Source organism: Castor canadensis, chromosome 13 (genome assembly GCF_047511655.1).
Source record: "Castor canadensis chromosome 13, mCasCan1.hap1v2, whole genome shotgun sequence".
Lineage (NCBI taxonomy): Eukaryota > Metazoa > Chordata > Mammalia > Rodentia > Castoridae > Castor > Castor canadensis.
Window position 1 is genome coordinate 74883862 of NC_133398.1, and position 13427 is coordinate 74897288.

The 13427-nt window shown below is 37.1% G+C and overlaps 1 protein-coding gene across 1 annotated transcript in view; it reads left to right on the forward strand.

The window, feature by feature from the left end:
• The window catches only part of Tmc1 (transmembrane channel like 1), a 125952-nt gene that overhangs the window by 67941 nt on the left and 44584 nt on the right, over positions 1 to 13427 (forward strand). The window contains exon 9 of the mRNA XM_074052182.1: positions 7529 to 7671. Within this exon, the coding sequence (XP_073908283.1) occupies positions 7529 to 7671 (143 nt within the window). The remainder of the gene's footprint in view (positions 1 to 7528; positions 7672 to 13427) is intronic.

Consider the following 13427-nt stretch of genomic DNA (forward strand, 5'->3'; position numbering starts at 1 on the left):
GAGAATGCATACAGGAGAAATAGGGGAAGGTAGAAAACCCAAAACTTGAAAGTGTTTGATGTGCCCACTATAGAGGAGCAAATAAAGTAATCTTAAACTGACAGAGGTCACTATGGGAAGGTGACTGGGAAGTAGTGAAGAGGTCTGGTAGAGATGAACCAATTCAGGTTGTAATACACATGTGCATGGAAGCAATGCTAGGAATCTCTCTGTATAGCTATCTTTATCTCAAGCTAGCAAAAATGCTGTCTTTATTATCTCTTATATTTTCTCTTCAACAAAATTGGAGAAGAGGGCAGAACAGGTTCTGTCTGAAAGTGAGGGGTGTTGCGGGGGAGAGGGAGAGCAGGGAGAGAGATGGCCCAAAGAATGTATGCACATGAAAAAACAAATGAACAATAGAAAAAGAAAAAAAATCATACCTACCAGCTTATTTTATAACATTTTTATTGTCTCATTTTGTGAGAGTTTGAGGCAATTACATTGTAGGAAAAATATTTTTCTAGCTTTACTGTTTCTCATATATATTTTGATGCTTTGATTCATTAAATTTGAACATAGAGTATTATTGTCATTTAACTGTCTTGCATGATTTACTTCATGTTATTTATCTTAGTAAATAGAGAACAGGAGAGTAGAAAAGTGTGGTTCAGATGGGACTCTAAAGATGCTTAATTTAACCGAGGATTGCTAATGATCACCAGAAGCAATTTCTTTATTCATTCAGTCATTCCACAAACAAAATTTGAATTGGGATACTGGCAGTACCAAGACAGTTAACATATTCCCTACTTACAAGGATGTTATGGTCTACATGATTGTGCAAACAAACAATTATCATATAATGTGACAATTGCAAGGTATCAGATACATGTTTTAGGCACATTGAGACATAATGAGGGAAGGGTACAATGTTGAGGGTTACTGGGTTTCAATTTACTGGAGTTTTGAAAGGACCCAGTAAACAGTAATTATTTCCCATCTAAATTCAGAAATTTGTTTGCAAAGGAGAGGCAGATGGACATCAGAAATCCCACATAGATTAGTAACAGAGGCCAAATTGGAGCACAAACTTGAGATCCTTAGCCAAATGGTCTTATGGATATGGAACCCCAATTTAGGCCACGTTGCCCTGAGCAAAGCTTATTTTCTAGAGGAAGAAGTTATTTTGGGGTGAGCCAGCCCAGTAAATTCCAAATTTACCAAGCAAAGAAGTCTCTACACCTCCTCTGGGTTAGAGTGAATAGAAGGATAAAAGAGGGCTAAGGGGTGTTTCATTTAGTGGAGCTTCATGTATGTGAAGGAGCCTTCGAGAAAAAGGAATGAGCATCCATTTTCCATGTAATTACTGGCTCTGATAAGAGAGGTCAGTAAAGACTTCATGGAGATACCATTTTTGTGGTGGGGGATTGAACCTAGGGCCTTGCACATGGCATGCTACCACTTGAACTAGGCCCCTAGCCATTTTTTCGTTTGTTTGGGTTTGAGACTGGGTCTTGCCACTACACTACCACCCTGCCTCCAACTCCTAAGTAGCTGTATTATAAGCCTGTGGCCAGTCATGTGGTCAGTGCACAAGGTATGAAAGATTTTACAAAGGCCAGAGATAAAGCAGAGACAAAGTTTTATTTACTTTCCAAAGGAGGAAAGGGGCTAGATACCATAGGTAATATCAGTCCTATAAGGCAATTGGTGTGAAATTTTAAGGATTTTTATGAAGCAAGTGTTGTAGGAACATGGGCAGAAAAAAACCAGGCTGTCTCTGGTCCTTTTGGCAGATGGTGAGGTATGTATCTCTGATTAGATTGCATGTTGACCAGGGTGTGGTTTGGCCCAGATACATGTCTTAGGTAGTCCTGTGCACTGTGATTTCTCAGAAAAGAACAGAGAAGTTATTGACTGGATCTGAAAAGGACAAGCAAGGGTAGGTGGGATCTGCACAAAATGGAGTTATGTAGCCCCGTTTGTTGGGTTTACATATGCAGCTCCATGGAAGTGTCTTGAACTAACCTGTCACACAAACATACAAACAAGGGTCTAACCAGGGAGGACAATTTTATTATGCTAAGAGTCAGATTTTATTCTGTAGGAAGCAGACAACACTAAGGGTCTTGAAGCAGGATGGAAACATGGTCAGAACTCTCCTTTAGAAAATCTTTAGGAATGATACTCGTTTTTATTGGAGTAGGTGTGATGTGAGATGGAGGCAAGGTTCCTGTAATTGGGAGGCAGAGAGACCTATGGAGAAGGGTTCTCTGATATCTTAATGGGCAGAGGCTATAGGACCTAGCAAGTGACTAGGTATGGGCTATGAGTGAAAATGGGACAACAATGCAAATATCCAGTTTCTAGCTAGGGTCACTTTAATGGGTTGGTGATACCATTCACTGAGAAAGGAAGAAGCAGGTTTGGGGAAACATTTTTGACTATGTTGAGTTCACACTTACTGTGGGATCCCGAAGTGGAACGAGATGAGTCATGGTGTAGGGTTTAGAATTCCTACTACCAATGTCAGTTGTAGGTCATGGCACAAAAGGGAAATGGATGTGCTTTTTTACAGAAGATTACTGCCTTTTTTTTTGCAGAGGATTACAAAGTTAAAATGCAGCCTAGTAAATGAAAGAAACTCAGTTATGGGATTCAGACAGATTTGGGTTATAATCCTGCCACATTCTAGGCCTTCCTAGGCAAGAAAGCAAGACTCTATCTTAAAAATAAGCAGAGGACAAAGGGTTGGAGGCATGGTGCAAACAGGAAACTGCCTACCTAGTAAGTGTGAAGCCCTGAGTTCAATCCCCCAGTACCACACACACACAAAAGTAAAGAATGATGAAATTCTTTTACCATCCTAGGTATAGAGTGTTGTCTTTCCCAGTACTTATTTGTAATTATAAGAAACCCCAAAGAGATGGAATTCTAGTATAATTTCACACAAATACTTATGAAACATATGCATGCAGGACTCTTGGGGATCCTCTCCAATTTACTCTCCTATTCTGGCTAGGGATAGTATTTGGCAAATATTGACTTCTCAATAAATGTTAGTTAAACACATGAGTTGTTTTCTAGTGACCACTAATCAAAACATTGTCTTTCTTGTGGAAATATGTCAGGGATTATAGATTGGACTAGCTGCAGTATTCCAACAGAAATTAGTCTTAGTAGACAATGTGCAAGCAAAGAATCCCAGATTTGGACAGGAATTATATGTACTCATGTGATACTTGGTTCTGAGTATGGTATCTCTGTCAAACATTTTTGGAGGGGAAAGTGTTTCCATAGGGAAAGCAGGGTATGTGGATATGGAAACTAAATTGAACATTGGCTGGGCTAGAAGTCATTGCTATTTCAGTCACTACCAGATGTCTGCTGCTGTGGTTTTAAGAGACAGTGAAAGATGTGTGAAGGGTGGTATGCCCACTGGGTGGTTAGAAGGCGTATTCTCCCTCTCCATCTTTCAACTCATATTTAAAAATCACACCTCAATATACTCCTAAGATGGGTTTGACAAAGCTTTAAAAATTGTATTCAGTAATAATATCTATTTCATTTACACACTTGCAAATAGGCAGACTGAAGAAAGGTTTGTGAACAATCAGAATCCCCTCTCTTCCTCCCAAAAGATCAGAACCCTCTCCCAGTTTGGTGTGATGTAATATTTATAAAGTGCCAACCATTGAATGTATGTTGACTGGTAGATAAACCAGATGAGCCAGCTGCCCCCATAGCTATTGGTGCTAACCTAACGAGCTCACCAGATGCTAGTTATGCATCTACAGTTTCCTTTCATGGTATTTTCAGGGTGTCTTTTGATCCCAATACTGTAATTATGAATTATAAAATGTGTTTGGTTATAATCTTAAAGGATATGAGTTTGAAGCTCTCTGAAACCTTTTTGAAAGGAATGAGCAGGTTCCTTCCCAAGAGACCCTGTCGCCATGGGGGACCAATCCATTGGTATAGATCAAGGTCCATGCTAATTGTTAAGGTATTTTGTTTTTTCTTTTCTAGAGAAGATATGGCACTAGCATGATGCAAGTCTTGGGAGAGAAAGAAAGCACAAGAGAATCAGTATAGTATTTAAATATATGGGACTTGTATTAGACCCAGTTCATGTTCAGACTCTGTCATACAGCTATGTGGACTTGGGCAAGTTAACATAACCTCTCTAAGTCTTGGTTTGTTTCTCTATAAAATTGGACGAGGGACAGTGGCTATTGAATCTTTATGCATGTTGGTTGAGGAGTAAGATCGTGGTAAATAATATCTCTTCCATTGTCAGCCAGGTTGTGAACTAACCAGAAATAAAATAAAGGGTAAGACAGGTAACATCTCACCTTTGTTATTCTTAGAGCATATATCAAAGAACATGGCATCTCTTTATGGAAAAGTGGGTTTCAGAGTCAGACCTTCCATCACAGGGACAGATGCTCTTCACCAGATTGGTTTTGACTTCTTAGAATTGGAGTAAAGCAGTGGAGAGTGGCTGGGATTGTTACATTCACTGATCTTTTAGGCACAGAATGAAATATCAAGAGCATGGGAAAATGATTGCCCCTAGTAGCAGTAACTGCATAAGACTCTCAAAAGGATTCTATGAGATGAAGTAAGGTGTTCAACAAGTGCTAAATCATCAACAAAATATATTGGTTGATATTACCGCAACCATTAATACTGAGTGTCAGAGCTGGGTAAGGAAATGGGATAAGGCTCAGTTTTGAGGAAAATCAGAGGGGCTTGGAAAATTATCATCCCAGGGAAAAAATAAAAACAGTCTAAGAAATTAATCTTTAAACTAAACCGGAGATCAAATGTCTATACTTAGTAGGTTCTGTTATTATTGCCTTGGGACAGAGGAAGTAGCATGAAGGTTCAGGGATCAAAGAGCTCAACTAGATGAATATGAAATGGAACTGGGCCTTGCCAGGGCACATTCACTCTTGAAATAACAATTTCTGTGTATAGGGCATTTGTCTAATCCATGTCTAATTGGTTTCTTATTTTTGACATGAGATTAGCCCATTTGCCCAGTAATTGAGGTTTTTGCTAATTGTTTAACCTTGAAGTATTCTTTTGGGTAGAATATTAGTGTTTTCCAGAGAAACAAAATAAATAGCCAATATATGTGGAGACTTACATATAGTTTATTTATTTAAATTTATTGTATATTAAGCTTTATATGTTATATACATAATTTAAAAATTAATGTAAATAATAGATTTATTATATATATAAAAGATTTATTTGGAGGACTCAATTCTCAATTACTGAAGCTCAGAGTCCCATAATCTGCTCACTGCAAGTTAGAGACCCATGGAAGCAGGTAAAGTAACTTAGTCCTAGACTGAAGGTCTGATATCCAAGGAACCTATGGTGTGAGTCCTAATCTGAGGTCAGGAGGAGATGAGGTGAGATGTCCCAGCTCCAGCAGTGAGACAGGAAAAATAGACAAAGTATTCTTTCTGTTATTCATTGTATTGTGTTCTTTGATGTATTGGTGGACTGAATGATCCCAACATTCTGGGAAGTGAAATCTGCTTTCCTGAGTTCAGCTACTCAGAGGCTAATCCCATTCAGAACAACCCTCCCAGACACTCCCAGAAATCCAGGGTCCACTCAAATTAACAGTCAAAATTAACCATTACAGAGGGGTCTTATTTTTTCTTAAGCTGAAAAATGCAGATATAGGAACATTTAACACTATTTTCCTATGACCCTCTCACCCCATCCCACCCTAGTTAAGCCTACAAACTCCTGTGAGATTTTCTGCAGATTTTACTTCCTGCTAGTTCTTAAAGTATTGAAAAATAAATTTGCCACAAATGTGAAATCAATAGTTTTTTTTCACAATCGTAATTAACCTCTGGTTTGAGCTAGGCATGATCTTTGTTCAAGGCAATTTTCTAAATTACTTCTTTGCATTCTCTCTCTGTGAATTACCATCCAAGGCCTTTCTTCTTCTTCCTCTTCATGATCCCTTCCCCCCACTTCTACTTTATATAGCAGGAGGTTCTGAAGAAACCTCTATGTTGGTATAAATGATGTTAAAGGAAACCAATTGGATTTTCTAAGCTTCAAGGGTGGCTTACCTGATCTTAAGGGGATGCCTCAAATTGTTGGGTTATTATCTTCTCATTTTACAAAGCACAGTAATTTTAAGTGATTGCCAGAGAGAAGTCAGAAGGGAGCTTAAGAGTGAATATATGATAATATGGAAATAATGCTTCACAAAAATGAAAAATAGCAAAATATGAAAAAGAGAAAAATGAAGCGGCATCAGATTATACCAGAATTATGTGGATAAGGAGGGCATTTGATGCATTAACTATTCCAGTTATACTGTTAGGTAAAGCTATGCTTGCTGATTTATCTATGCTAGATGAATAGACAAAATTTCCAAAACATTGGCTTTTTATATTGGTGTTTTAAAAAAGTTTTATTGATATATAACTTATACAATAAACAATACATACTTTGAAAAAGAGGGGTTGTTTTGTTGCAGGAAGTTGCTATCTGAGATATGGGACATTGAGGCAGTTTAGCAGGAAGCAACATTTTATTGTGGCAGCACAGACCCAGAGGACTCGTTTCCAAAGGCTGAGCCCCGAGAACAAAGGGGTCTCATCTTATATACCTTTGTAAGCAGGTTACAGAAGCAATAAAATTAAAAAACAAGGTTTAACCCATATATGGTTATATGCAATTCTATAGGCTACTTCAGCTAGTTGTTTAGTGCCCTCCTACCTCTAGTGCTATGTGACATTCTTCACCTTTGAATTCTTTAGGTTTTATCTCTCTGCTATGCCATCCGTTCCTCTCTGTTACTTTATCAGAACTCAGGCCTAGTTTGTTTTCTTCTGATCCTACTCCCTGCTACATTAGTTTAGGTGGCTTCGGGAGATGGTGATTTTAACCCTAGTAAGTAAATTTTAGGATAGAGAACATAATACACAAATGAACATTTGTTATAAGGGAATGCTATCATAGTTTTCGTGAACAGAATATTTTGCTGATTGAATCCAATGGAATCTCACCTACTTCTTGTTTGTGAAAAGTGGGAACTGAGACATAGCTTCTATGGTTATGGAGATCAGATCTAATCATGGCCTAAGTGACTGGATTTGGACACCTGCCACCTCACTTTGTGGAAGTACATTTCTGAACACTGCCTTCCCTTTCCCATGTTAAGCAAGCTCTTAAAACTGTAAATCTCATGACACTGGAAAGTCTGATTTGATGTTTAAATAAATGTGTATTTCATGGTAATGACTCCACAGCTAAGCAAGCCTATATTTGGTAAAATTTTTTCTCTATTTAGAAGTCAGTGAATTTCATGTAAACTAAGAAGCTGCCAATCAATGTGACAGCTGAAACATTCACACTATTGGACAAAACAATAGGGCTTATGTCAGAGCCATGACCCAAGCTTGAAAATTAATGTCATTTTGTAATTCCTCTTAAGAATCTATCTTTTCCTTTGAGTTGCTCTTCACAGCATTTGCTAACTAGCTTTGTTGTTGGATTTTAGGGTTTGGCACAATATTCTGTCCTCTTTTATGGCTATTACGACAATAAACGAACGATTGGATGGATGAATTTCAGGTTGCCACTCTCCTATTTTCTTGTGGGGATTATGTGCATTGGATACAGCTTTCTGGTTGTCCTCAAAGCGTAAGTTTCATTTGTCTGTCAGAAAGTACACAATGATTTCTGGAATCTAACGGGGAATTAATTTGAGAACTGGAGACAATTTTGTTGCTGTTTCTTGTCTAGATGATTCAGAGTCTGTGGGAGATGAAATGTAGCATTAATATCAGCACTAACTTTATACTATTACAATCTCAAAATAAAAGGGTTGAACACAAACTCAGGCCTTTGGGTCACCCCACTGGGTCAGAATGATGGTTGCATGTCTATCTTGTGTTTGAGTGGATTTTTAAAGTGTACCTTTATGTGTGATTCACATTTCAAGGTGTGAATCAATGTTGTTAAGACAGAGAAGGAGTTCTGACCCTTCTTTTGCATGCAGAAAAGCTAGCGACTTGCAAAATCAGCCCACTAGGCAGAATCTGTCCTGTGTTCATTTTTTAAAAGCCAGAATAATTACTCATCCAAAAAATTTTAGCTGTGTAAGAGAGAAAAAATGAATGGCTCCCAATGAGACCATCACAACCAATTGTATAATCATGGTTTGTCTTGGGAAAGGATTTATTAGAGCACGGGAAAGAAGTTCATTGGGGAAACTAATAAAATTGCAGTTTTTTTTCCCCCTGCCTGATATATATGTATAATACCCTACTTAAAGACACTGCAGAACCTAACACATTTACTTAAGGCTATGAAAAAAACATCCTTTAGCAAACTTTTTGAACTAGCTTAGAAGAAGTGTTGTAATAACTCAGGGAAGGGCCCCATCCTTTTATTTGACTACGCATGAGGAAACTGACCTTTTGCCTTACTGTAGGAAGATCCCGTACCTGAGGGACTAAGAAGGATTAAGTGCACAGTGAGTCTAAGCAGGTGCTCTCTGGAGCAGCCTGTTGCACCCTTTGTGTTCTGTTCCTACCCTACTCATTAGTCCCACCAGAGAAATCTATCACATTTAGCTTTTAAGCTCTTTCTGGACTAAAAAAGCCATATGGAGGTCCCATATCTAAGATATTTATTAACTTCTCCAAGTGTAATCAGGGACTCCAGATATAAGGTCCATCTGCTGGAGTAGTACTATGTTCCACAAACCTGAGACATTTTCTGTTTTTATTTTTTAACCATCTTGCTTGGCTAGACTAAAAAGTCAGAAGTACTATTTATGTTACAGAGGCATCAGGAGTATTATTTCTATGTAGGTCTTTTAGTCTCTGCTGGGGAAGAATGTCTTTGCATGCAAACTTACTCAGTATTTATTTATTTATCTATTGATCTATTGATTTATTTATTTTCTAATGCTGGCAATGGAACCTAGTGCATCCTACATGCTAGGCAATAGGTCAGCTCTCTACCAGTAAGCCAAATCTACAGCCCTCTCAACTTCTTTTAGTGGCTTTATAGGGCCTGTGTGCCTTAGTGGGCTCTTGAGCTAGTCTGCCTAGATCTAATTTCCAGTTTTACCATGTGTGTGTTTACATAATCACCAATGTATTGCTTTTTTGGGGGAAAGGAATACTGGGATTTGAACTCAAGGTCTTGAGCTTGTAAGACAATTGCCCTAACACTTGAGCTATACCTTCCGCCCTTTTTGCTTTAATTAGGTTTCTTTTAAGGTCTCATGTTTTTTGCCAGGTCAAATATGGACTGTGATCCTCTTACCTACACCTCCAGTATAGCTGAGATTATAGACATGTGCCACCACACCCAACATTTTTTTTTTGTTGAGAAGAAGACTCACTAACTTCTTGCTCACTGCCCTTGAACTGTGATCCTCCACCTCTTGAGTAGTTGGGATTATAAGCATAAGCTACAATGCCCAGTCTTAGAAATTTTAAAATCATGCATTTGTCTTGCCTTGCACAATGCTGCTTTGCATACTTTAAATTTATCTGCTAGAAAATTACGGTATTAGACACAAGTCTATCAATGTGTATGTTAATGTACAAGTGCATACTCATACATGAGAGCTCTCTCTCTTGCTTGTTTTCCTCCATGGTGCTGGGAATTGAACCCCAGGCCTTGCACATGCTAGATAAGCACTCTATCACTGGCCAGATGTCCAGCCCTATTCTCTTATTTACTTATTCCAATGGGCTTTTCCATGATTTTTTCCTACTTTACATTTCCATGAAATTAAGTGGGTATTTTTTTCTCTTTATGAGACTGGCAATAATAATATTCATACAATATGCTAACAAATTCCTTGAATACATCAATTATGCACCATATATAGTCCCTAAATGGTATTAAACTTTTTGTCTATTTGTGCCCTCAAATTCTACCATGTTGACTTTGATTCTTCAATAATAATCTTAATAAAATTGTTAATATTTGTTAAATACTTTTCAATGCTGACTTGTTCTAAATTTTTGTATGTATCAGTCATTTAGTTCTCACACCTATTACGTCTCTATTAAAAATGAGTAACAGGCACTTGGTACTGTGGCTCAAGCCTGTAATCCTAGCTATGTAGGAAGCATAAATAGAAAAACTGCAGTCTAGGCCTGCCAAGGCAAAAATTCCCAAAATAACTAAAGCAAAATGGTCTGAGAGTGTGGCTAAAGTGGTAGAGTACCTGTCTAGCAAGTGAGAGGCCCTGATTTCAAGCCCCAATACCACCAAAAATAAAAATTCTAGTTGCCATACTAAAAAAAAGGTAAGGCAAAATTAATTTTAATTATATAATTTATTTAATCCAATGTATCAAAAGTATTGTCATTTCAATATATAATCAACATAAAATTATTACTGAGTTGTTCTGTCTATGGTTGGGGGTGGTACCAAGTCTTTGTAATCTGGTGTATATGAGACTAGTCACATTTCAAGTTCTCAGTAACCACCTAAGGCAGCTCTAGAGGATGTGGTGGCTTTTTCAGATTTACCCAGTGATCCCACTTAGGTTAGCTGCCAGGCATCAAGTCCACATTTTCCCAGTCAAAGTCATCCATGCTATGCCAACCAAACCAGCCTGGCTTTAGCCCCTCCCTGTTTGTGTACTTGTTACATGATTTAAGTTTATTAGTCTATATAGGAAGACAATTCAAAAATTGTACATGACTCCCCCAAACTTCCAGTCCTGGAAACAATACTTTGTAGAAAAAGAATAAATGATTATAAAGAATCATTTATTATCTGTTACCATCTCTACCTCCTATCTCAATCAAGTATACTCTTAGAATACATATGAGTGTATTTGTGGACTACATTATTTAAATTGGAGGGTAAAATGAGATAGAAGCCCAAGAAAATACTTTGAGGTTTAAGATAGGGTGACTAATATTGTTGGTATAGAACTCTTCCATTTTTAACTATACTGGGAATATCCTCAAGCCCTGGTAGATGAACAGTTTGTTACTTTAGTTTTAACCTTTCCTTCCTTCATTTTCTTTTCAAGTTGTTTTGAGCATACCTAACCACATTTGAAGGTTAGAAATTTCTCAAAATAAGGATAGTTATATAAGTATTAAAAGCAAATTATCATAGTATAATATTGTGAAATCATATAACAGGGATACGCTCAACTTTTTCATACATTTGTGTGGAAGTTTAATATCTCAAAGTAAAGGTGGTTTACTTTTAAAACCTAACAGTCCCATTAAAAGCAAGCTATAAGTTCAAAACACTGGGTTTCACTGGCTTACTTCACAGTTGCTAATCTTCTGGAAACAGCTGAATAATTCAGGGAAAGCTTGCCTTAGTGAAAAACTACTTGTCTTCTCCCAATAAGTTTCCCTACTGCCAAGTTCCCTGAGAGTAGATCAGATATAGATTTTCTGTTTATGAGCCTGGCAATAACACTAATGAAATAAGCTAAAATATCCTTGAATACCTAAATCATGTGTCATATATAACCCCCAAATGGTGTTAAAAATGTCTGCATATACTACTTTATATATACCATATGCATGTACCATAAACTGGCCTCAGTACATGAATCTAAATATTTTAAAACTTAGTGAATTAGTGTATATATTCATACATATTTCTGAAAATGTAACATTGGCCATATTTATCCCTACTGTGCATCATCACTATTTTTAACCCTTAAACATTATAAAGTCCCTATTATACCATTTTACACATAAGGAAATAAAACTCAGAAATGCTAAATGACATATCCAAGATCATTTGACCGTAGAACTTATAAGTTTTCCTAGTTTTGAAAGGTATCTTCTGCAGTACATCTTGCCATCTCTCTGTATTGTGTTTCTTCTTGTATAGGTCAATTTGTTTCTCTAGTCTTGTATAGTGGGTTGAATAGGCACTGATTATTCCCATTGAATGGATAGAGAAATTAAGGCTCAGCAGATTTGATTTGACTAAACTCAAATAGCCAGAACTGAGTTTGAACGTCAACCTCTAATTGCAGCCATATTTTTCCTGTCTGGTGAAGATCCATCCATGCACACAACAAAGGCCTGCCTCTAGCTTGTCCTAGGAGATCTTTTTCAGTTTTAAAATTCTGTATTAAAATTGTTCCTAGCCTATTGTCAGATTCTTTTGGCATTATTATGAATTTAGTGCCCCTAAATTAAAGACAAAATTAAATCTGTCAAAACTAAGTTCACCTTTCAAGACACTTGGATGTCCCACAATAACATTAGAATCATGCCCCACCTCACGCCCCATTTCTAAATAAGGAAAATTTGTTTTCTCCCTTCTATCTAGATTGCCACCACTCCATCTGCTTCTTTGAGCTTCTTTCGTACCTGCTTACTGACAGCTGTGACCGCTCTCACACCCTGCCTAATGTTCTTCCATATCTCTTGATATCCTTATGTGGGATCTTAGTATCAATGTTATTTCTTCTTTCTTCTCTCCATCCCCACCACCAACTACACTTTTCTTAGCTGAAGGAAACTGATTAGATAAAAACAGTCAAAGCCCCTCAGAGACTCTAGTTTAATATTTTACTTCTCAGAATCTCAGAGGTGTTTTCATTGGAGATGACAATATTTGATGTCTCTAATGATGAATTTCAGACTGTATAGTAGTCTATGGAAAGTTAAATGGGGCTGACCTACTGGGACAAGATGTCCTGGCAAATGCCACAAAGCACATGATTGTATTATACTCTTCAAACTACAATTTGGCCTTCTTTTGAGGGAGCAGAAAAGCAGTGAGGTAGAAAAGACTTACAACCACCATGTTCTATTTCTTGTTCTGCTTTATGTTCTGAACCTATGATTATGAAGTACAACATGTAAAATTTTCTTTTTGTAAACATGGAGGAGAGATAGTACTGATCCATGATGAATATTGATAGCTTATGAAATGAGATGATATTGTCAAAATCTGTCATAATGACAAGGATAGCAATAGTGTGATTAGCATGTCATATGTACTGTACCATGAAATGCTACTTATGATGTATGTATTCATTTGGTGAGACTCATTCCAGTAATAAGTTTATTTCCAGAATGGCAATTCAAGTATTTTTATGCATTTATTTAATAACTTTTTATGGAGTACCTACTATGGGAAATCTAGGGAGCTATCTAGGGATTTAATGGTGAGTAAAATAAAGTACTTGCTCTCATGATTCAAAGTTGAGGAAAGAAAGAGATGATCAGTGGTTGTGGCCAATATAATATGGATTTTGTATTATTCTTTGCAGTCAAATATTTGTTTTAGTTTCTTCTTTTTAAAGAATTCAACACATACTATTTTGTATCATCCTTGCAATAGTTTTCTTTCTGAGTGTGTGTGTGTGTGTTTGTATTTAATGGTCTTGTTCTGTCAGCTTCTAAAGATTTTTTTCCTTCCTCCCTCTTGGTCCC